General features: G+C 33.1%; 1 protein-coding gene across 10 annotated transcripts in view; it reads right to left on the bottom strand.

Annotated features, from left to right (window-relative positions):
* Window positions 1-17,245: 17,245 nt before the first annotated feature.
* LOC108454396 (peroxygenase-like) overlaps window positions 17,246-25,144 on the bottom strand; it is a 91,079-nt gene continuing 83,180 nt past the window's right edge. For all 10 annotated transcript variants that reach the window (XM_053019279.1, XM_053019281.1, XM_053019287.1 and 7 more), the window contains exons 2-7: window positions 19,160-19,310; window positions 18,845-18,994; window positions 18,659-18,744; window positions 18,005-18,099; window positions 17,765-17,890; window positions 17,246-17,687 (exon numbers count right to left, since the gene is read on the bottom strand). In XM_053019279.1, coding sequence (XP_052875239.1) covers window positions 17,534-17,687; window positions 17,765-17,890; window positions 18,005-18,099; window positions 18,659-18,744; window positions 18,845-18,994; window positions 19,160-19,256 — 708 coding nt within the window. In that variant the 5' untranslated portion in view covers window positions 19,257-19,310 and the 3' untranslated portion in view covers window positions 17,246-17,533. The remainder of the gene's footprint in view (window positions 17,688-17,764; window positions 17,891-18,004; window positions 18,100-18,658; window positions 18,745-18,844; window positions 18,995-19,159; window positions 19,311-25,144) is intronic.

Genomic DNA, 25,144 nt, shown 5'->3' with positions numbered 1-25,144 from the left:
AGTCATGGTCATAATTTGTAATATGTATGATGAATTATTAGTTAGATCAAGGAAAAATCATGAAATAGGCATAGTTTGCTTTAGTAACAGATGCTGACAGCAGCAGTGATGTGAGATTGAAAAATCACTAAAAATAGTATAAATGGAATTAAATAATGAATAAATTATGTAATCTAAGCTTGATGAGTCTATTTCCATATGGAAGAAACGAAACTACCATATGAGCTGTATGTTAGGAGATAATTAAATTCTTGTGAAACAGGGCCAGAGCAATTTCTGGATCCCCTGTTTCGACTTAGAAAATTCACCGTAAATTTTATCGAGATAATTAGAGGTCGTGCCTTATATGTACAGATTCATTATCGAGTCTAGTTTCATTAGAGACAAACGGAATAGGCATTGAAGCCCTTTACAGGGAGATATTTAAATCATAAGGTACAGAGGTCAGTGTAGTCGAACCTTGAAACAGGGGAGACTTTAATGAATAAAATGTACTAATTGGCCCAACCAAAAATTCTACAAAAATTCCCCCATATAGATATATGAGTCTAGTTTCGGAGAAAATTTACGGAATTGGATTTCGAGTTCCAGAACTCAAGATATGATTTTTAAAGCGACTACGATACAGTTAGCCAGCTTACCTGGAACAAAAAAAAAAAAAATAGGGAGAAATAAATGAAGTAAGATCGGTAACATCTCGTATTCGATTTCCGGTAACGGTCATGGGATTGGGGTGTTACAAAGCTAGTTGAGTAATCGTTTTTATCAAAAGTTAATACCCAAGGTAAGTTTTTAAGCAATTAAGTCAAATTGAATTTATCATTAATGAGGTTTATGAATTTATTGAAAGTATATATATGTATATAAAGGCTATTATTATAGTTGAATGTGATATTGAGGTGAATGTCTTATAACCGAATGTGATAGATACATGGATTGATATAGTTGAATATGATATATTTATATATGTGAGTAATTAGCAAGGGGTGGTTACCGTATATACATATATATATATAGGTGTTTTATTAAAATATTGATTGGATTATGGAGAGTAATGTGGTCTTAGGTGATCAATAGACGAATGGCTTAAAAGCCTAAGGTGAAAAAGAAATAAAAAAAAATAAAAAATCAAGTTTTAGCCGTGTGATTCTTGTGATATGAAATCATTAATGTTATGGGATATAACTAACTAGCCATGTAATTAAATTAGATAATTTATTTATTTTAGCTCAAGAACCCAAAGGAGGGGAATCAAGCAAGGGCAAAGCAAAGAACATCGAGTAGACGATTGGAACTGTTTCATCCAACACAAAGTAAGTCTAAAATCCATTAAGCTTGGTTATTATATGCATAATTGGTATGCATATCGTGAAAGAATTTCTCTCGTTTACGTATTCTTTTGATTGAAAGGCATGTGACCGATTATACTTAGTTAATTAAATAAATCACTTTGTTAAAAACGAATTGACTTCGGCACTATGTGTGCGAATTTGAATGGCACTATGTGTGCGAAATTGTATGGCACTATGTGTGCGGACTTGTATAGCACTATGTGTGCGGATTTAAATGTCAATACGTATGTGAATTACTAAGGCACTATATGTGCGGGTTAACATGGCACTATGGGTGCGAATTTCCTTGTTTGAGCATTACGTGAGCGAAATTAGTTGTTGATAAAAATAAGAGATTGGAGACATGAAAATTGAATCATAGGTACTTGGATGCATCTATTTCATCGTTGTTAAATATTGTAGGAAGGAATTAAGGTATTCGGTTATATGATGCTTTGAGTTAATGGTAAGACTTGACTAGTAGTTGAATTGATAATTTCTGTAATCTATGGACCTTTCTAGTTTCTAGATCGACATATTCAGTTAATTGTTTGCATTATATGGCTTACAACTTACTGAGTTGAAAACTCATTTGGTGTGCTTACTTGTCTCTTGTTTAGATTTCTTTTGATCCGCTTCATGCTCGGAACCATTCTCGGAGTCATCACACCTGTCTGCAACATTTTCGTACCCCTTCTTAGTAATCCTAAGTTAACATTATGGCATGTATAGGATAATAGTTTGGGAGATTTTGTTGTTTTGAAAGCATTGTACATAAAGGCCATGAGAAAATGGCTTAATTGTTATGCTTGAGTTCGATGTTGGTTGAATATTAGTTTAAGTTTATATTGATTATTGGTTGAGTATAAGTTATGTTATGTGCTTGTATTCGGAAATGATATGGATTAATAGGTTATGTTATGTTTGAATGAATGAAATTTGGTTTGATTATTGATGGTTTAAAAATGTTAACGAGATACGTGGATGTTCGAATATGAATTGATTTTGTTGGTATGGTTTGCATGGTAAATGTATGTATACTTAAAGTGATTTAATGTTTATGAAAGTTGTATAATGTATATGTTAGTACTTTAATTACAATTATAAAATTGATTGCACATGTTATAATGTACAAATGCCGAATATAAGTTGATCAAATTGAGTGATTATGTGTATATGATTTGTGGGTTCTATTAATGTATAATTTTGGTATGCTTTTGTTCATGGCGTGGCAATGATATATATATATATATATATATATATGTATATAATATTCTTTGCACATATGTTTTGGTTATAAAATAAAAATATGCTTAATTATGTGGCTTGTTAATTAACCGAAATCAGTAAGTTTGTATAGGTAATTGCACAGTCGAATAAGTAAAAGATTTATGTGACTTTTGTTTTAGTTTAAAATAGTACATTATGTGTAAAAAAAATTTTAAGCATTGAATAGTTTAATTAGTTACTTTAATGATATATATATATATATGAGTATGAACTGTGTTAACATGAGGATGTCCGGAATGGTACTTATGTTCAAGTAATACTCTGTAACCCCAATTTGGCGACGGATATGGGTTAGGGGTGTTACAATTGACATTAGTAAAGGTATAGATAGTGGAAGCTCAATCTCAAATTGTATAATGGTTTTCTTTTCTCAAGTAAGTTTGATTAAGGTCAATGAGTTCATTCAGGATATTTTGTTTCCTTGAGCAAATTCAGTTGTAAAGATCTTTTATTAGCATGTTAAGGGAATTATAAAAGATTGTATGTTTGAGTCGTTTAACAGCATGAAGAAAGGAGTATTTTGATATGTTATTATTTGATAGTTGAAATCGACTCAGTTGATTTTATATAAGTGATTTGGTCAGTTGAAAAGTAATTTGAGTTATATGCATTTAAGTTTATCCTTAGGTAAGAAAATAAAATCTTGTACATTCTTGTACATTCATAGGTGAATAGACAGACAGTTTGAAGGAATAATTCATATTCTAGAAAGTATGATACAAAGATATACCTATTAGATTTGTTCTAATCGAATGATGTTGTTATGAGTTATCTCATTTGTGAAAGTTTGAATGGTCTGTTGCATGTTAACAAAGTTGAAAACAGTTGAAAGTGTTATTAACCGAAACACTGACTCTGGGTTCTGTTTGAATCTAGTAAAGAATTCGTGATTTTTTTTAGTGATGCACTATCAAATAGATTGGAATGTGTTTTAATGTAAGAATGAAAAGTGACAGTTTATGCTTTCAGATGGTTAAAGTCTTATTAAAAAAATTGTTCGAAGAGTGAATTAGAGTCGGCTGCTAGTATGTCTGTGTTGAGAAATTGATGACATCGTTTGTTCGACGAAAAATGTCATGTGCTTCTTTATTCCAAGAGTACAAAGTATCTAATGTTACAGAAAAATCTAAAAATTAAGACAACGTTAATGGCTTGAACTATTGAATGATTGTGAATAGGTAACGATTAACCGTTGGGGAAGTAGATATAGTTGTAGATGTTTGAATGGAAAGCCTTTTTCCATTTTGTGGGTGTTGGTTTCATGATTAATCTTATTTGATGGAAGTCTGAATTTAGCTAAATTAAAAAGCTAAAGTGATGTTTTCTTTGCAAGATTGAGAACCTTAGAAATGTGATAGTGAGTGGTAAACTAAATGAGTACAGTGTGAGACGACTTTTCATTTTGATTTCTATTATTTTTACTCTGAGATAGAATTTGTGCAATGAATTATCCAGAGCTTATGCAGAAAATGTTGTACGAAACCCAGTAGTAGCTCATTTTTTCATTCAGGGAGTAATAAATATGCAGTTATTTGAAGAAGATGTCTTGATGATTGGGAATATAATCTGAGTACGCTGTTGCATCTTGCCAATAGTTCAAAGGTGATTGGAAAAAGATATACGGGGTAAAATTGATTTGTGATTCTGAGGAAAAAGGTGAAAGTGATTCATGAAAGTTGAAAGCAACTTCAGACTAACATAAGTGGTATACAGATTTGAAAATTTAAGATATTGGATTCCAGATCAATGATAGAGTGCTTCTGGAAGTATTTCCCTCGAAGAGGACTCTTCGATGAGGTAGAAGAAACTACGAGAACATTACTCTAATCTCTTTTCTGGTAAGATTTTCGAGGACGAAAATCCCTAAAGGATGGAGAGTTGTAAATCCCGATTTTGGGTCTAGTCGGAACAGTGGTTTTGGGACCACAAATCTGACGTAAAAAAATTATTTTATTATATTTTTATGGTCTCTAAATTTATGGAATGATTTCGTGAAAATTTCGTTCAAAAATTTTGACGTTTGGGCACTCAATTTAGTCAAAAGGACAAAACTATAAAAAGCGCAAAAGTTGAGTTCTACATGCTAGAGGTGTCTAATTGCTATGAAATTTTAAATTGGATGTCCTTAAATGGGAATTAGACCATTGGTTAAGTTGTTGGACAAAATTGGACATGGTTAGGTATGTTTCTAAAGTTTTTCATTAAGGACATTTTAGTAATTTGGTAATTAAATGAATTAAAAAGCCAAATTAAAAGCCAATTTTTGTTCATCTTCCTCCCATGGCCGATATTCACAAGGGGAAACCATGGCTAGGGTTTTTCAAGCTTCCAAGCTCGATTGTAAGTCCGTTTTAGCCCCGTTTTTAATGATTTTTATGTTTTTGAAATCCTTGTAACATGATCTATCTGTTTCTACCACCAATTTAAGACATAATCAAAGTCTAAAATTTTACCCATGATGGATATTTATGTATTTTGATGTTTAATGGTAGAAAATGCATGTTAGTTGTTTGATAAACGACTTTTGCTAAGTGATTTTCGATGAAAATGCCTAAAAAGGACCTATTTGTAAAAAGTTATGAAATGGGTGTTAAAATGTGAATAAAAGAAAATTTTGAGCTACTATAAGCATGTATAAGGTTCGACTAGGCATGGGTGTTGAAGAAATTGAGTACATTTCATTTTACGAACCTAGGGACTAAATTATAAAAATATCAAACTTTAGGGGCAAAAATGTAATTTTTCTATATTGTGATTTTGGGCTGATTTGAATAGTATAATTATTAAATAAGTTAAATTTGATATTATAGATCAAGAAAAATGAGGTTCAGAATTAGAATAGGGGAAAAATGCGTATTTGACGGTTAGGTCCTTTTCGCCATTTTTTATGCCGAGGTATGTTCGTATGTTTAATAAGCATTAAATTATATATGTATAAATGCTTAATTGATATAATTGTGGTAAATTCTATATTATTGAAATGAAATGTGAATGCTATTGAGTACGATACTACAGAAATGATCGACAGAGATTCGATACAACGAAAGTCCCGATTGAACCTTAGGAATAGATAGGATACAAATGTCATGACATTAGGGTTACTAAGATTACGTGTAAGACCATATCTAGGATATGACACCGATACGAGACTTCCTGTAAGACCATAGCTTGGCTATTGGCATTGATATGAGATTTTATGTAAGACCATAAATGGGATATGGCATTGGTATGGTACTGTGTACGAGGTTCCCGAGTATCCTTTAGTATTCCAAGTGGTTCAATGGGAAATTCAATGGGCATGTCAAAGAGGAGAAAAAGTATGTAAGTATTACGAATTGGTACAAGTATATAGATAAAGTCTATATGCATTGACTTCATGAAATTGTGAGTTCATGACTTTCATGAGAATGATTTTGTGAAAACCTTTTGATTTTGAGCCTATACTTGTGACGTATGAAATTCATGATAAATTTGGTTGAGAATCATGTGATTGGGTTCAGCGCCAAATTGATTTATGATATAGCATGTTTTGTTCACACAAATTATGATTTGTCAGATATGAGAAAAATGAATGATTGGCATAATTGCCTACTAAAATGACTATGGAAGTATGGGAAGTTATGAGCTTTAACAATTGAAAGATGTTAAAATATATGCTTGAAAAGTGAATACTCATAATTAATGTGTATGTTTATTATGAGGTTTGAAATGATTGGTTGATTGTGGTAATCGATTATAATGGAGAGATTACTGTTGTTAGGCTAAAGTTAAGACATGCTAAATTATGCTTGCAAATTGATATAGCTAAAAATGTGACTGAATAATTTTTAACTATGAAGTTTATAGAAATTTATATTATTTTTTTGTGTTTATATTGTAGACTTGGTAAATTATTGGTAAGAGTTGCTTATTATGTTCGTACGGACTTACTAAGCTATATAGCTTACCCCCTTCCTTTCCCATGTTTTATAGTGCCGTCAAGCTAGCTCGGGTTGGAGATCGCCGGAGATCTTATCACACTATCAAGCTATCATTTTGAGTATGAATTCAAGTATTTTGAGTTTATGGCATGTATAGGGATTTGGTCATTTTGCTATACGCGTTATATGATTTTAGCCGATGTAATGACTTGTAATCGTCAAAGGCTTGCTTTGCTATTTTTCCATTTAAGTTGGCCTATATTAGCTAATATGGTTGTAAGCCTAAGTATATTCATATATGTGTCAATGTCTATGGTGATATGATCATGATATGCTTGGTGAATGTGAAATGTTCAAAAATGGTATGAGAATGACATGTTATTGTCTTGGTTGTGATTATTTGGTTGCTCTTCATGCTTGAGTTTGTGCCATGTGATGTTGAATAGATATGTGCAAGTGAGGGTGGCAAAATGGCTTGGTAAATAACCTTGTTTTTGTCCACATGGGTAGACACACGGGCGTGTGTCTAGGCCATGTGTGACACATGGTCAACCCCATGGGCGTGTGATTCGGCATTGTGTCCCTTACACCTAAATTGTTGCAAAACAGAATGCTAAGTATTGAGCACATGAGTATGAGACACGGCCGTGTGTCTCAGCCGTGTGAAAGAGACAGCCTCGAGACACGAGCATGTGCCATGGCCATGTGACTTCAATTTGCTCTTGGGTGACAAACAGAAAGTTACACGGGTTTGGCGCACAAGCGTGTTGTAAGCCACACAGGCGTGTGACCCCTGTTTTAGCAAAATTTTTCTAAGTGTCGTAAATATTTTTTAGGTTATCGGTTTAGTCCCAAACCACTTCTAAAGCATGTTTTGGGCCTCGTAGGCTCTTTCTAGGGATGATATGATTGATTGTTAGAAAGTTTGAATTTGATGCCAAATTTTGTGGCTCGGAGTGTATGTTTGCTTGTGCTTAAGTCTGGTAATGCCTCGTACCCTGTTCCAGCGTCGAATAGGGTAAAGGGTGTTACACATATCATCTGGTTTCTTCTCATCAATGGCAATGTCTAGACCTTGCTGAAAGAAAGTATCTAAAACTTCACTTTGCCACATACCGAAATGACACATGCCATCTAAGATCTCCACTACCAACCATTTATTTGCTAATGTTGGTCTCACACACATTAACGATGTTGGAGCTCTTGGATTTTCCACGTATCGACCATAGTCTTTAATATGCCCAATAAAATCTTTTCTAATGTGAAAGATCATTTCAACCCGGACCATAGAGCATTCTTCAAGTAACCTTTGAATAGGGTAAAAGAGAGTAAATTGTTGTACTAAAAAACCACACTAGGTTCAATTCCAAGGAAAGATTGGATGGGTCATAGGTAGTTCCGCTTAAAACCAAATCTCCTAGACAGTCTCCCTCCAATGTAATTTAGTAGCACAATATATCACTACAATTGTGCCCAACAAAATATTGAAAGAAAATAATAAAGAACGCCAGACTCTTATTCTTTTTTTTTTCTTTCATTGTATGTTAGCACAATTTCTCGAAAGTCAAAGACGTCATATCGTCCTGTATACGCTAATCAACAATTGAATTCGATGTATTTTTCCTACCCCATCATGATGAGCATTGGAGGACAATGGATTGCTATATGCTCGAGTAATAGTAGGGGTCATATTTTGCGGGCAGCCAAAATCTGGTTTAAAATGTCATCTCGTTGTTCACAGTCGGTTATAAACTTGTTCATCATGATAAAAATGTTTCAACAGTATTTGGGGATTTGCTTCTAAATAAAAATATACTACTGTAAAATGAAAACCATTAGCACTAATAGAAAAAAAAATCAATTGAGCGTAAATAATATGAGAATCATTGTCTCATAGAAGAACCACTACCTTAGAAGCAAATTCGTCCTAATCCCTAAATTAACACAATACTTCAATATTTATACACCTGAATAAAAAAGGTAAAACAAAACTGATATTACTCTTCTCACAAAGGAATTAGAATGAAAAAATAAAAGCCTTGAAAGAAGCAAACAAGTTATGAGAAGAAAAATTGCTTCTTGCTGTTAAAAAATTTAGAGAATAATAATTGACCTTGTACTTATATTGTTTTGTAAAAAGATAAAATAATAAAATAACAGTATCAGTTTCTATCTAAAAATAACATACGATTAATATTGTCAGAAAATTTACCCCTAACTACAAATATTCTAAAAGCCAAAATAATATTTATTTGCATTACCAAGGTCAGCTACATCTTTATTTTCAACATTTTTCATTACATGTTCAATCCTGCGGCAATGGGAGATCCAAGCTGTTGAATGCTAAGAGATGAGAAACGTGAGAGAGTTCTCCTGGAGTACGTCCATGGAAGATTTGTAACATTACTAAAGGTTCGTTTCTTCTATAGAAAATAATACTCTAGAATGTCATATTTTTATGTGCTAATTGCATATTTATTTTGAGTATGATTCTACTAATTTGGGCTATTTATGGTCTTTTATCTTTTAGGGACTAAATTGAAGGAAAAAGTAAATTTAAGGGAAAAAAGCGTGAAATTAAAGATAAATTGGGCCAACATGTGACAGAGGGAAAAAGGTGGTGCCAAAAATACAAAAGAAGAGATTTTATAGCACAATACTCTATTTTAATTTCAATTATATTAGGATAATTATTAAGGATTTTTATTTAGATTTAATTTTAGGATTTATTTTCATTTATCTTTAATTATCTTTATTTATTTGTTATTATCTTTTAGAATTTAATTAGGAATAGACTAGGTTTTCTATTACTATAAATAGGGGATGGAATGGCACATATTTGACATCTCTTTTTCCTGTAAACACTCCCTCTCCCAAAAACTCTGTCTTTTGTTCTCTCAATATTTTCTTCAATAAAAATCTCATTTTTATTATATTTATTTCTTTCCCAAAAATCATGAGCCACTAAACCAATCTAGCTGAAGGTTTTCAAAGCTCCCCAAAAAGGTTCATGATACTTAGAACCCGTGCTTAGCCTTCTCAACAAGGTATTCATCACTTCTCCGTATTACGGGGCTGACGCTTTCGTCCATGTCCTTTAATAGGTGATCCTTTTAACTTGTGTAAGGAACGTCTGCTTTGTACGTTTTGGGAAGATTGCACAGTCAGTTCGTTGGCTTTCTGTGTTAGAGGTTGGCAAATCCAAGAGACAAAACAGCGTGATATTCACCGTTAGGAAGTGATGATCTAGCAGAAGATAGTCCCACAAAAGTGATTATTGGCTAGAGTCAGGCTCCGCCAAATTTTAAGTCTAAATCCTTGGAGCTGGTGGTCGTAGGCGTCCTCTTCCACTATAACTGGCTTATCCTGCTCGAGAAGGGTTACTTAAAATTCAAGAATTGAACCCAAGGTGGAACGAGACAACCGGAGGCTGGAATCTCGCCACGTAAGAAACTTTCTCTTCCCTAAACTTTGTTTATTTTTATATTCCTCATTTTAGTTTCCGTCATTTATTTAATTTCGAAATTTCAATTCATTTTAAATTCTGTTTTTATTTTTCCAAATTGAAATTTTTAATTCTGTTTTTTTTATTTTTCAAGAACGTAGGTTTTCTTGGTCAAGAAATTGTCCAGGATTTCAAGAAATGAGCATTCGTACAATCCGGTCCCTGAGGATTCGACCCTACTTCCCTTTACTGTTATTTTTACTATTTTACAGGGAATAGGATATTTTTGGTACTCTCAACGACCGCATCAAATTTTGACGCCGTTACCGGGGATCTGTAACGTACTAATCTTATTTTTTGTTTCTTATGACCATATCTGCTCCAGGTACTCTTGCGTTTGACTCAGAGATTGAAAAGACTGCAAGAGCTAATCGCAAGGAAACAAAGCTAAGGAAAAAACAGTCAGCGGTGGTTGGGACTTAAAGTAATTCATCGCCAAAAATTAGAATTGACGACGAAGCAGAGTCTAGGGTTAACGAAAACCCTACTAAAACTGTTGAAGACGAAAAAGTAGAAGTCGATTCCCCAAAAGAAGTACTTAACGCTAGGGTTGACAAAAACCCTAATCTAGCACCTCACCCTATGGCTCAAACAATTTGGCAACTGGCCGAGGCTCCGGCAGAATAGCCGCCACTATGCATCACGTATTCTACTATGGATACTGATTTTGAATTAAAGTCAGGCTTAATTCAGCTACTACCAACTTTTCGGGGGTTACAAAATGAAAATACCCACAAGCATTTGAAAGAATTCCATATGGTTTGCCTTAGTATGAAACCTCAAGGGGTAACTGAGGATCAAATTAAATTGCGTGCTTTCCCTTTTTTCTTAGCAGATTCTGTTAGGGAATGATTATTTTATTTACCCCCTAGATCTGTAACAACTTGGGCTGATCTTTCTCATTTGTTTCTCAACAGGTTTTTTCCAGTGCCGCGTGCAGCCGAGTTAATAAGAGAAATCGTGGGAAAAAGGCAAAAAGAAGCAGAGTCTCTGTATGACTATTGGGAGCGATTTAACAAGTTGTGTGCAAGTTGCCCACAACATGGTATAACGGAACAGTCTTTGCTCCATTACTTTTATGAAGGCCTGAAACCCATGGAGATGAATATGGTAGAAACCTCTAGTGGAGGAGCGTTGGTCAACATGACTCCACAGCAAGCAAGAGACTTAATCTCCATGATGGGTGCAAATTCTCAGCAATTTTGAGCCAATCCTGAACCCCCTAGGAGGGTTCACCAGTTAAGTAATTCAACCTTAGAGGATAAAGTTGATAGACTTACTAATATGATGAATTCTTTTATTGCAGAAAAATCAAAAACAGCCCAGTTATGTGGAATATGTGCTACCCCTGAACATACAACGGATGCGTGCCCTAGTCTGTATGATGATACTATGGCTCATTTGGATGCTGTGGGAAACTTCCCTGGACTACCACAAAGGCGATATGACCCCTACGCTAATACCTACAACCCAGGATGGAGGGATCATCCTAACTTGAGTTATGGGGCCAACCCATGGTATAATCAGCCATACCAAAATCAATTTCCACAACAGCCACGAGATTCAGGTACTTTTCTAGAAACTATTGTCAATAAATTAGCAGCTAATGTCATTGATTTACAACAGCAAACTCTTAATTTCCAAAAAGAAATGAAGGTATCTATAAGAGAGTTGACCATATCAATTAAGAAATTGAACTCTCAAGGGAAGCTGCCGTCACAAATAGAACCTAATCCAAGACAACACGCAAATGCAGTGACGTTGCAAAGTGGAAGGTACTGGAACCAATTCCTGACAGAAATCTCGGCCAAGATTCTGCCCAAGAAAAGCCAGAGAATGATGAACAGGTCCAAGCGAAACCCCCATTGCCAAAAATTCTACCTCTATTCCCAGGACGATTAAATCAGTGCCGAAAGGGCAAAAAAGACAAGGAAATCCTCGAAACATTCAGAAATGTCAAGATTAATTTACCACTGTTGAATGCCATCAGAGAAATTCCATAGTATGCCAAGTTCCTTAAAAAACTCTACACCAACAAACAAAAATTAACAGGTAATGAAAATGTAAGTGTTGGTGAGAATGTATCTATAGTGTTACAGCAGAAAATGCCAGCGAAATGTAAAGATAGGGCCATGTTTGCAATATCATGCAAAATAGGCCATTTAGGAATTAAGAAGGCTATGTATGATTTATTGGGCCTTCATAAATGTAATGCCTTTTTTTATTTATGAATCACTTAACGTAGGTTTTTTGACAAAGGCAGGTGTTATCATTCAGTTGGCAAACAAGTCCATTGTGCATCCTGAAGGAGTCCTCGAGGACGTATTAGTGAAAGTCATCGGACTTATCTTTCCTACAGATTTCTATGTGATAAAAATGAAGAAGGATAACGCTCCTGGGTCTTCAGACATCTTGTTGGGGAGACCTTTCCTTAGTACTGCAAATACTAAGATTGACGTATGAAACGGAACCCTCACGATGGAGTTTGACGGGGAGATCGTGAAGTTTAACTTTTATAGCACTATTAGTTACCCAAGTGAAGTCTTGGATGTAAACCGCGTCGACATAATTGACTCATCAGTAGAAAAAACTTTTGAGTCATCTTATGGAGATAAATCCAAAATGATGTTTGATAATTTTTCTGTTAATAAATTATTGGCTCCTATGGATACTAAACTTCTACCTTCTGTTGTGCAGGCACAAGATCTGGAATTAAAACCACTTTCCGAGCATCTCAAATGCACATTTCTGGAAAATGATGGGACCATACATGACTTAAAAGGGATTAACCCCTTGAGAGAAAAAACAAAACCAAAGAAAGAGGCACAAAGACGATTGAACCCAAATATGGTGGATGTAGCAGAAAAGGAGAATTTCCAAGCTCCTACAAATGAGAGAATTCAGTTGGAACAACTCCAATATTAGTTGCGACGTCAAGCTATCGACGTTAAACAAGCATTTGTTGGGAGGCAACCCAACCTTTATTTTTTTTACTTTTATTATTTATTATTTTATTTCATTTTATTTTATTAGTATTTTTTTATTTTATTTTACTTTATTTTATTATTTATTATTTTAATTTTGGATATTAATAAATTTCTCTTCTTTTATCTAGGTACACCAGTGCGAAAATAGGGAGAAAAAGAAGAAAAAACAACCCTTATCCTATCCCTATTCTAACTAGGAATAGCGCATCCCTGCCCCTAACTACCCACAACCTGCAACCAAACATCAACGCTTTAGCCAAACACTCCATCTATACACCTCCAAACCCTAAAAACTTATTCCATTTTTCACCCAAACCCCCATCAGTCGCCGCACCTTCCTCTACCCCATTCACTGCTAATTTCTCCAACACTATGGTGAGAACCCGAAGCCGAGCTGCCTCAGAACCATCATTCACCGTGAATAGCTGCCAGCGTCAATTCTTAGTGCCCAACACGTCAACTTAGCCGACGAACGCCTTCCCCTCATTCCTCTCCTCCATGTGACACCAAACCTTCTCCTACTTGGATCTTTGCATAAACGATAATGACGACATGGGGAGTGTTCTAAACTTTTTCTTTTCATCATATTTATTAATATTATTTTTCACATCGAGGACAATGTGTTTTAAGTAGGGGGAGGCGTTCCTCATTATTTCTGTCGTTTTATCTGCTGTGTTACTGTTGCTGCTGCCTTATGCTCGTTTTTGCCCATATATATTTTTTAAAGAATATTCTAACTCTTTTCATTCCCAAGAATTTGACTATGACTTGACCATTGTTTAACCTCCATGCATGATTCTTATCTACTGAGTTAATTATGATTTTGCTTGATAGATTTCATCTCCACTTTTTTATTTCTTTTAGTTAAAATAATTATGATTAATAGAGTTAACCCAAATTTGCTTTTAGTAAATTTGATTAAGTCTAAATACAAAGAGGACACTTAATACAATTGCATGCTTAAAATATGTTCATAACTATTAAGGTGGTTACTAAAACTTATTTTTGACACTTGATTGTTTTTCCGAAATCCTCCAAAATTAAAATTTCTTTTGATAATAATAATGTTTCCGTGGTTATGAGTGCAGCTTAAGACGTGACTATTTGAGTAACTGGGGTAGGGTGCTTGGATTGTCATCCTATTTCCCGTCAAAAGGTTGTGTGACGTGTTAGGTAAAACTCCGCTAACCGGTATTAATTTTTAAGAATGTGTTAATGAGTAACTGTGGTGAGGTGCTTGGTCATCATCTCTCTTCACGTCAAAAGGTTCGATATGTTCTTAAGAAAAATAAAATTAGGAATGTGTTGAATGAGTAACCGGGTGGGGTGCTTGGTCATCATCTCTCTTCGCGTCAAAAGGTTCAATATTTTCCTAAGTGAAAGTAAATAAATAAAGTTGAAATTAAAGTAAAAAAGAAAAAAATAAAAAGGGAAAAATAAATAAATAAATAGATATGCATTAATAAAATTTGGGGACTAAAGGGAGAAATAAATAAGGTGTCTTGATAGGTTTGGTAAATTACCTAATTTTCATGAAATAATCCAAGTCGATCTTAATTTTGTGTGTGTTAATTGAAACACTTTTTCAATTTTACTTAAATCAATATAAGGAGTTCTCTTTATTTTTCGTATGCATTTTGATTAATTTTTATAAAACTTTGGAGTAGAATTTCTTTCATGGCAGGATCTAATTTTCACAGTGGACAGAAACCATACTTCAGGGCAAGCATGGGCTAAGTAGGGGGAATTTGATAGTACTCTAGAAAGCCATATTTTTATGTGCTAATTGCATATTTATTTTGAGTATGATTCTACTAATTTGGGCTATTTATGGTCTTTTATCTTTTAGGGACTAAATTGAAGGCAAAAGTAAATTTAAGGGCGAAAAGCATGAAATTAAAGATAAATTGGGCCAACATGCATGAGAGGGAAAAAGGTGGTGCGAAAATGCAAACATGAAAGACCTAAGGAGAAAAATGCAAAAGAAGAGATTTAATAGCACAAGACTCTATTTTAATTTCAATTATACTAGGATAATTATTAAGGATTTTTGAGTATGATTCTACTAATTTGGGCTATTTATGGTCTTTTATCTTTTAGGGACTAAATTGAAGGCAAAAGTAAATTTAAGGGCGAAAAGCATGAAATTAAAGATAAATTGGGCCAACATGCGACAGAGGGAAAAAGGTGGTGCCGAAAATGCAAACATGAAAGACCTAAGGAGAAAAATGCAAAAGAAGAGATTTAATAGCACAAGACTCTATTTTAATTTCAATTATACTAGGATAATTATTAAGGATTTTTATTTAGATTTAATTTTAGGATTTATTTTCATTTATCTTTAATTATCTTTATTTATTTGTAATTATCTTTTAGAATTTAATTAGGAATAGACTAGGTTTTCTAGTACTATAAATAGGGGATGGAGTGGCACATATTTGACATCTCTTTTTCCTGTAAACACTCCCTCTCCCTAAACTTTGTCTTTTATTCTTTCCATATTTTCTTCAATAAAAATCTCATTTTTATTAAATTTATTTATTTCTCAAAAATCATGAGCCACTAAACCAATCTAGCTGAAAGTTGTCAAAGTTTCCCAAAAAGGTTCATGAGGCTTAGAACCCGCGCTTAGCCTTCTCAACAAGGTATTCATCACTTTTCTGTATTACGAGGCTGACGCTTCCGTCTGTGTCCCTTAATAGGTGATGTTTTCAACTTGTGTAAGGGACGACCGCTTTGTACGTTTTGAGAATATTGCATAGTCGGTTCGTTGGCTTTCTGCGTTAGAGGTTGGCGAATCCAAGAGACAAACGGCGTGGTCTTCGCCGTTGGGAAGTGATGATCTAACAAAAGATAGTCTCACAAAAGCAATTGTTGGCTAGAGTCAGGCTCCGCCAAATTTTAAGTCTAAATCCTTGGAACTTGTGGTCGTAAGCGTACTCTTCCACTATAACTAGCTTATCCTGCTCGAGAAGGGTTATTTAAAAGCCAAGGATTGAACCCAAGATGAAACGAGACAACCGGAGGCTAGAATCTCGCCACATAAGAAACTTTCTCTTCCCTAAACTCTGTTTATTTTTATATTCTTCATTTTAATTTCAGCCATTTATTTAATTTTATAATTTCATTCTGTTTTTATTTTTCCAGATCAAAATTCTTAATTTTTTTTATTTTTATTTTTCAAGAACGCAAGTTTTCTTGGTCAAGAAATTGTTCAGGATTTTAATAAACGAACATTCGTACAATCCGGTCTCTGAGAATTCGACCCTACTTCCCCTTTACTGTTATTTTTACTATTTTACAAGGAATAAAAATAAAATATTTTTGGTGCACATCAAGAAAATTGGCAATGGAATGATGTTAAATGATGCTTAAAGGCTTTCCCAATCTAAATTTTGTCTCAATTTATCGTGTATTTATGATCAGACGAATCTAAATAGTATGGGATCTTTACACACAAGATTCTGAAAGTAGTTACTCACTAGGAGGTTTAAGTAAATTTGTTGCATATTTGGCATTGTAGTCTCACTCATGGCTGCTTGCTTAGACTTATCTCTTCCTTCGAGTGGCAATGCTTCAATTCTTTAACATCCTATCTGTAACATTCCAAGTAACTAAGGCAATTTTGAAGGCAACATAAAAATTACTCCTGCCATGGATGTTTTTCATGAACTGAATGAAAAAGGATATATTAAAGTTAAAGTGCAAGAATCGACATTAAAGAGTAACCAAGTTTCCTGAGTAGCTTCATTGTCATGAATTACTCTAATTTTGTAACAAAATCCTAGTTTTAACCATTTTCTTTGCATTTAAAAAAATTAATTAGTTAAATTTATCAAAAAATATTTTAAATGAAATACAGATAAATTGATTCTAATAAAGACTTTTGAAAGTATATTTTATCCAGTACTTTTGAATGTTAAAAATGACTTAAGATTGCAAGTTTAATTTATTTTTGAAATTTCTAGCAAACTTTCAAATACCCAAAAAAAGAAAATTTAAGATAAAAAATTTACATACGATAAACGAAAGAACATTAATTTTACAGCTATGAAAGTGACTCTCCCTTTCCAAAAAGAGACAGAATTTAGTGCATTGAATATTATACACTTCTCCACGAACTACAACGTTGTTAAGAGCCCAAAGCCAATATGTTTTGAAGGGCCCTAATTTCTTTTACTTCAAACAGATCCACTTCTATCCTTTGACAGGTAAAAGCAACATAGGAAACTTTTATTTTGAACTCCAATTCTCCCTTAAAAGAGATTCAAAAAGAAAAAAAGAAACGAACCGATCTCCAGAAAAAACCAGATTCAAGTACCCAAATCATAATCAACAAATAACATAAGCTCATTGGCACACAACTACACGCACATTAAATGCCAAATCCAAAACTAAACATAAACCATCGAAATAAAGCTACCAAATACAAGATAAACACCACATCATGCAAATGCAGACTAGGCTATACATAGAGAAGTTGGAGCATAAACACCAACTCTAAGCCACTTTCCCATGCCTACCCATGTTCATTCTTGCACAATACTCGAACAAGCTCCCATCAAAACATCTTCGTACTGCTTCTTTCGACAACATACCATCCTCATCCCGTGCCAGAACATATAGAACACCCCACTCGAACTTACCCGCAAGCCTACATTCGCTTTCAATGATCAACACAATACTAGTGAGTCAAAATCAAAAAAGAAAAAGGGTTTCGAAGGAACAAACCAGCCGAAGAGGTCGAATGCGTCTCGGTTCCCCTCAGTCATTTTCCAAAGTTCTCCCAATGTGAATTTGTCAGGTACCGTACGCGCGTATTTGCTAAACATGCTTTCGATGTTTGCAGGAGTAAACCTGCAATATAGAAGCGAACATATTATGACCAAAATTTTATCTGTTTCATTAATTTCGTATTTCGTTTGTCATAGAAAAATAGGGTATGTGATGACCAAAGGAATGCTCAATTACCTCCCTTCATTATCATAAATACCCGAGTCGCTACCATGCTTGGCTTTGTGTATGTTGTAGACGTATATTGGGAAGAACGGTGAAGGTAACCATCCCTGCAAAACAAATATTGACCATTTCATACTTCAACAGTAAATATATGAAAAAAATTTAAAAGAGGAGTACTATACTATTTTGGCCTTGGAGGTACCTCTACTAAAAAATTGGACAAAACATTACATTAAAAAAACAAATTTGTTCTTCTGTAAAAATTTGCTGCTAAAATTATTCTTGTACATCAAACAAGATAAGTTAGTGTCACTTCTTGTAAGCCACATCAATTTCTGGTCACGTATGAATGAAATTTTAAAAATTCAAAGTACAAATATTAAATCAAAGAGCAAAATACAATTTAATGAACTAGGGCCCACTGTACTTTCACCTCAATGAAATTTTGATTTCAAGACTCAGAAGTTACTTTGATGTCAAATGGTGAAGTTAAGATCCACTCCATTACCATGGTCCATTACTATCTTCATAAGATGTAAGACACATGTACAACTCATGTAATTGTGAAAACCAAGTGAATTGTGATTAAAATATATGCATGACGAGAGGAGCCAAATTGGGTTAAGTATGAGAGTGAAATCCAACATGGTAGCAAAGAAAACTCACTGGAAGTGTAGGATAGCTCATAGATCCATTAATAAGAATTGTGAAAAAAAGAGAGGCAATCGGATTAAATCCCATGGCTCGACAACCTGTTTCAGGATCCAAAGTGAAAAATCATTTTTAATTAGTCGTACAAACAGTATTTGAAAATTATAAGCATATATACACAAATTCGAGAAAGAATCGTACCGGCGTAAGTCTCCCAAGGATAAATGATTCCATTGTCGTCCTGGTCGAAATATGCCGCATGTTGTTGAAGAACACTCATTCCGTTATGGTAATGGCCCGGCGTTCCGTTCGGGTGATCGACATCCGGAGCCACCAAAGCTCTCGCCATATCTGATCTCAAACATAGGTGTCGTCATTCCTTCAAAAACTCATTATGAATTCAAGTATAATAATTTTTACTCAACTTAGAAATATTTCATTCATTAATTCAATGATAAGTGCTTGGGTTTTAGTTTGAGAATCGAAAATCTAAAAGAATTGAGACCAAAAGCTTACAAGGTTTAGGAAGTTTATCTTCCAAGTCATTTCGGACTCTCCTTCCACAAGTGACTGGTGCTAAAGGAGCCTCGGTTGCCATTGCATCATCTTCCATTGCTCTTAACTAGTTTGTTCTTTTTTCCTCAGTTTCCTCACTATTTTTTCCCTTGTTTTTTGGCTCTCTGAAACTTCTTCACTATAAATAATGGTAAAAAAAGCATCTATTTCTAATATGAATATAATAAAATTGCGTGGCAGCCATGCAAGGAAAGCTCACTGAGGCAAAGACATTTGCATGCCTCTCATGACATTTTCTTTCTTCTAAATTAACATTTGGCATTTTCCAAGAAAAGGCTGAATGGATAACAACGAAAATAAATTAAAATCAGAGAGAATTGGTTTTAGTTTAACAAAATACAAATATTTATTTTCTAATATAATATTCAACTGGTTAAATCAATACCGAAACATAATTTTCGCACCTTGGCTTATTAATTAAGCAAGAAAAGTATCAAACTTGAAATGTATTTTTTTAATTTGATCTAATGGGACTAGCTAAGTAATTAGCTTGTATATATTATCTGTATTTTTCATTTGTTTCAAATATTCATATTTCATATATTAACTTGAATGTATACATTAATATATTTTCTTTAAATTAGTTAATGCACATTTAAAAATTAAAATTTATCATTACAAATTATATTTGAATTTATATTAATATTTGAATCAAAACAAAATTTATATAAAACTTCACACATAATTTATACAAAATAAATCTCGGTTTTAAAATCAAAACCATGTTAATATATTTGTATGTTTTTCAAATATACACTTTAAAAATATTTTTAAATTTATATAAAAGAAATAAGAAAATTTCAGTTGAAATATTCAAATAACTGTGCCATCATAGCGCAATATTTTATGTTTGGGCTTGTCCGTTTAGCCGGAATTTAAGGTATGAATTGTTGAGATGCGCAGTGGATAAATTTAGGACTATAAATTAAAATCGATATAGATTCAATCTTATGACTTCATTTTCTCCAAATTTTGAAGTGGAATACACCCTTGGCTATGTTTCATAAAATCATATTAAATTTTCGATTCAACATGTTAGCATCATCGTGATACCCTCTTATAAATATTTTTTTACTTTCCAAGTTTATCAACTTCAAAAATATCATATTCAAACCATACATTAATATAGATGCAAATTAGATTTTATCAAAGAAGCAATCATACAATAATGAATCCACTTCAAGCCTTCCTTTACTTTTTAATACCCCTATTCCATGAGAAAGGGAGGAAGTAGATAATCTACAAAACCGACACTACTCTACTCAACTATAGTGTGAACTACTATTATAGTCACTCCCAACATCTTATATAATTTAATTGTTACAAAAATTAACACTGTTTACAGAAACTTGGACAAAATGTAATGGCTCAATTAGCCTAGAATATCTTAGAAATGCAAGTTAACTAGGTCAACTATGAGAAGCGTGGCCAATGGTCAATGAGATTATATTTGTTTCTCCAACAATGAATGTGGTATCTCGCAATCGAATCTAATGACCAAATCGGGTGTGGGATGTCACACTCATAATCTATGAACTTAATTAAAATAGATTATATTTGTTGTCAACATAATTTAGAGCTTAGTGGGTCACACACTAAGGAATTTTGAAAATTAAAACGAGAAGGAATAAATTGAAAATCTTCAAAAGTTTCAAGGGTTGAGTAAGTTTAAGGGTTAATTTTTTCTTGTTTTCTCTCTTAGCCACTTACCACTTTTGAGTAAGATTTGCTTTCATGGTTTTGCTTGATTGCATCGTTTTAGTTTAAGAGAATGAAAACAAAAAGGTAGATCCTCGCAATCAAATAGCTAGCCTTATCTCGGTAAAGTGGACATGAACCTTACGAAAGTTTTGCTAAGTTTCAAGTGTAGATTACCGTTAGAAGTCAAACATTTGGACAACCGCAAGTTTCAACAATTGAGCTCAGGCTTCATTCGAAAACAAATTTTTAAAAGAAAAAAAAGGATGTTGGCTACCTTTATTCGAGGTATTGATTTTTTCCTTCTTATATTTTATTACTTCTTAATGCAGTAATTACCACCAAACATATTCATGGTGGAATCAAAAATTTGCATGATTTAGGTTTTATTTGGTAGGATGGAAAGAAAATTAGAAACATGAAAATTTGAAATGGTAGAAAAATAAAAGTTAGAAAATATATATTTTTTTTATAGGTGTGCTTGATAAGAAAAATAAAAATTGAAAAGAAAAGTAAGTTTCTGTTCATCTAAGTAGAGTTGAAAATTAAAAGCAAAAAAGTAAAACATTTGAAAAATGTACATTTTTGAACTAATATACACATCTTTTTCATTTTCTCTTATCTCATCATTCCACTCTAAAGAATTGATTTTTTTATGTATTAGGATGAAAAATGATCATCTCTCGTATTTTCTTTCCTCTCACTTTTTTTTTCCTATCAAGCATACTCAAAATTTATTTTTCTTTCAACTTTTTCACTACATCCTTTCATTTTTTTACTTTTCCACCCCACCGCACACCCTTAATCTTTTCATCTCCTTATTATATACTTTTGTTTATTTTTTAATCTTTCATATAATTATTCAAATTCCCACTCAACGAACAATGACAACAGCAGTAGCAATATTGATTGGGTTTTGGGGAGATGAATGGTGATTATGAGTATGAAAAAATTAAAGAATTTTGTTCGACATGGTTGTTGGTATTATGGGGTTTCTTACTTGGCTTATGTTGTTCTTTTTAGGATGAAACTGAACCCGATGAAACAATGCAGAAGCATATTCGGTGTTCTTTCACTCTCAATAAATCAATTCGTTAATTATGACAAATTCAATAACGCAATATATCAACAATTGATGCAAATTAACTACAATATCACAAGCAAAAATAATAAAAATCGAGACACACAATTTTACGTGAAAAACTCTTTTAAAACAATAGGTAAAAAACATAGGACTTCAAAGTCCACAAAAAATTCCAGTATAATAAAAGTCATGCTAAAATATCACAACCAAGCCACCATAAATAGTATACAACTCAAACAAGGCTATTAACGAAATAACTCAAGCAAACTTTAAGAGAAAAGTTGAGAATATCATCAAAACAAGGTGACTTTGAAAGAAGAAAACCTGAAACTATAGTACCCTAAACAAAAATCGGATCGTACACATTAAAAATATTTGAGGCTACTAGCTACCATAGAAAAATCAGCTCCAACAGACATTAGATGGACCTCTGATCGAAGAGAATACGAAGGTTGGTCTATGGATAAAACATAGTTTTTTTTTTCTTTCCCACTTTCCTCTTTTTCTTTGATTTTTTTTCGACACACCAAAAGAAAACAAACACCTTATTTTTAGCAACCCCCACAACATATATTTGTAGGGCACATATGGAAGTGGGCTCTTGTAACGACTCAGTTTCTAGTGGTATCGAAATTTTTGATTTTGGGATCCCATTTCTATAAATTAAGTCTATAAATATTAAATAAAGACATTTATGAAGTTTTTGTATAGATGAATTAAACTTTGGATGGTCAATTTGGTCGAAATTGTTGTTAATTAAGGCCTAAGTACTAAATTGGAAAGTCTGATCGCTATAGATTTTTAATTAGGAAATTATTTGGGGACTTAAATTGCAATTAACCAAAGGTTCAAAACATCAATTAAACCATAGTTATAACAGCCTGTTTTTCAGTGGTGTCGAAAACAATAGTTTCGGGACCACAAATTCGACAAGTAAGTTTGTATAATTAGTATTTAAATTACATGAGTCAGTAATAATTCTCTATTGAATTTTGATTTGATGAATTTTAACTAATTGAATTAATGGTTAGTATGAGTGCTTGTTCTGGAAGTCAAGTGGTTTCAGAAAATTAGGTATCAGGACCTCATTTTTGTAAACTGAACTCATGAATATTTTTATTAAATATTCATAGAGCCGTACTATAGGTGAATTGAAGTTTAGTCTGCTAATTTTGACGTTTGGTTGCTTAATTAAGATGAAAGGATTAAATTGTAAAAGAGCTAAAAGTTAATTGCTATAAATTTAAAATAGTAAATGGACCAAAACGGTGATTAAACCATGGTCAAAAAGTCCAAGCGGTGGTGGATATGATTAATCCACTAGCTTTTGGGTCATTTGCTCATTTAGTCCTAATTAATTTAAGGTTAAATTGAAATAAAGTTCAATTAACTAATAATTTAAAATAATTGAAAGAAATATATGGACATGATTTAGTAATTTTATAAGTTGTAATAAAAAGGGTAATTTAGTAAATAGTTAAAATTTTATAAGTTGCAACTAAACCCTCCTTAGATGGTAATTAAACCATATACTTATATTATGGACATATATAGACATGATTTAGTGATTTTATAAGTTGTAATAAAAGGATAATTTAGTAAATAGTTAAAATTTAGTTAAAATTAAAAAAATTAAATGATAATATAAACATTTTCTTTTCTTCTTCGTGGAAGAAAACCTAAGTAGCCTTTTTTAGGGTTGGGAAAGCTTCGGTCAAGCTTTAATCTCCTTTTGGTAAGTGAAATTTCGCCCATTTTTAGTAATTTTATGTTTTTGAGCTCGTATTAGCTTAGCTAACACAGTGACTAATTTGTGAAACTGTTAAACGTTGTGGATTATGCCACTAATGATTTTAATGTGTTCTTGAAGTTTAATGGTAGATTATAAAACTTGATTGCCAAATATGACTATTTTGTAAAGGAGTTTTTGGTAATTTTGATGTTTAAGGACTAAAATGTGAAATAGAAAAATTACATGTCCTTGTTGTGTAATAAAAATTAATATGGACTGTATTAGGGTCCCAAAAAATTTAGCTAAGCTTGAATTCGGTTGAAATTTGGTAAAATTGCAGGTTTTAGCTTTGGGACTAAATCATAAAAAATAAAATATTAGGGGTAATTTTGTAAAAATATCAAAAAGGACTTAATTTCATAAAATGAGTTGATTTTTATATTGGAATTAGTGAATTGAATGAAATTATTATTGTAGATCAAGAATGGGTTGAAAATTGAGGCATAGAAAAGTTGCAGAATAGTCTATGTACTTTGACATTATTGCAAACTAGTCTAATTTATTTTGGGGAAGTCGGAAGATCTGATCAACTCGAAGAATGACACTATATGAGGATCTTTTTGTAGACTTTGAGTATAACCTTAGCTTATATGGCATGTAATAGGCTAATGGTGAATGTTTTGGCGATAGTTTTAAACGCATATGTGGTAGTTTGATGTACTTGTATTGTTATTGTGCTAAGTAGCTATTTGAGGCATGTATGTTTAATTCTAGTTAAAGCATGAGTGCTTGATTCTAATCAAGCATGAATTTGTAAGTTTTGTTATTAGGGTTGGTATGCATTTATGGCTTGAAAGTTTAGTTTGATAATGGATTTATTATGTGGTTGAAATGTGGTATCAATTATGGCACATTGGTTAGGCACATAGATTGGTTGTTTAACTTGATTTGAGTAGTTTAAAATGCATTCTAAAGTCTTGTGCATAAGTGTATAATTAAGTACTTAAGCATTTTTATATGAAATGAGCATGTTTTGGGATATCTTCGGGTACACACGGCCTGGGACACGGGCTATCACACTGTCGTGTGTCACACACGGGCAACCCATATGAGCGTGTGCCCCAAACATGTTAGGTGCAATTTCACATCAAAAAAGTTTCAAGCACGGTCTGGCACAGGGCCTGCGACATGACGTGTGACCCACCATCGAATTGAACACAGGCTAGCACACGGCTTACGACAGGGTCGTGTGGAATTGTTTCGAAAGGTACACGTTCTGTCACACAATTAGCCACACAGCAGTACCCCTACACGACATGGCCTGGGCTATGTCACACGGCCTAGTCACACGACTATGTGACCATTGTTTTGAAAATTTTTAGTTTTTCCCTAAACATACTGATTTCCTTTG

The sequence above is a fragment of the Gossypium arboreum genome, chromosome 9 (assembly GCF_025698485.1).
Source record: "Gossypium arboreum isolate Shixiya-1 chromosome 9, ASM2569848v2, whole genome shotgun sequence".
Lineage (NCBI taxonomy): Eukaryota > Viridiplantae > Streptophyta > Magnoliopsida > Malvales > Malvaceae > Gossypium > Gossypium arboreum.
Note: the sequence above shows the minus strand (reverse complement) of the source record. Positions and strands in the feature narration are given on the sequence as shown.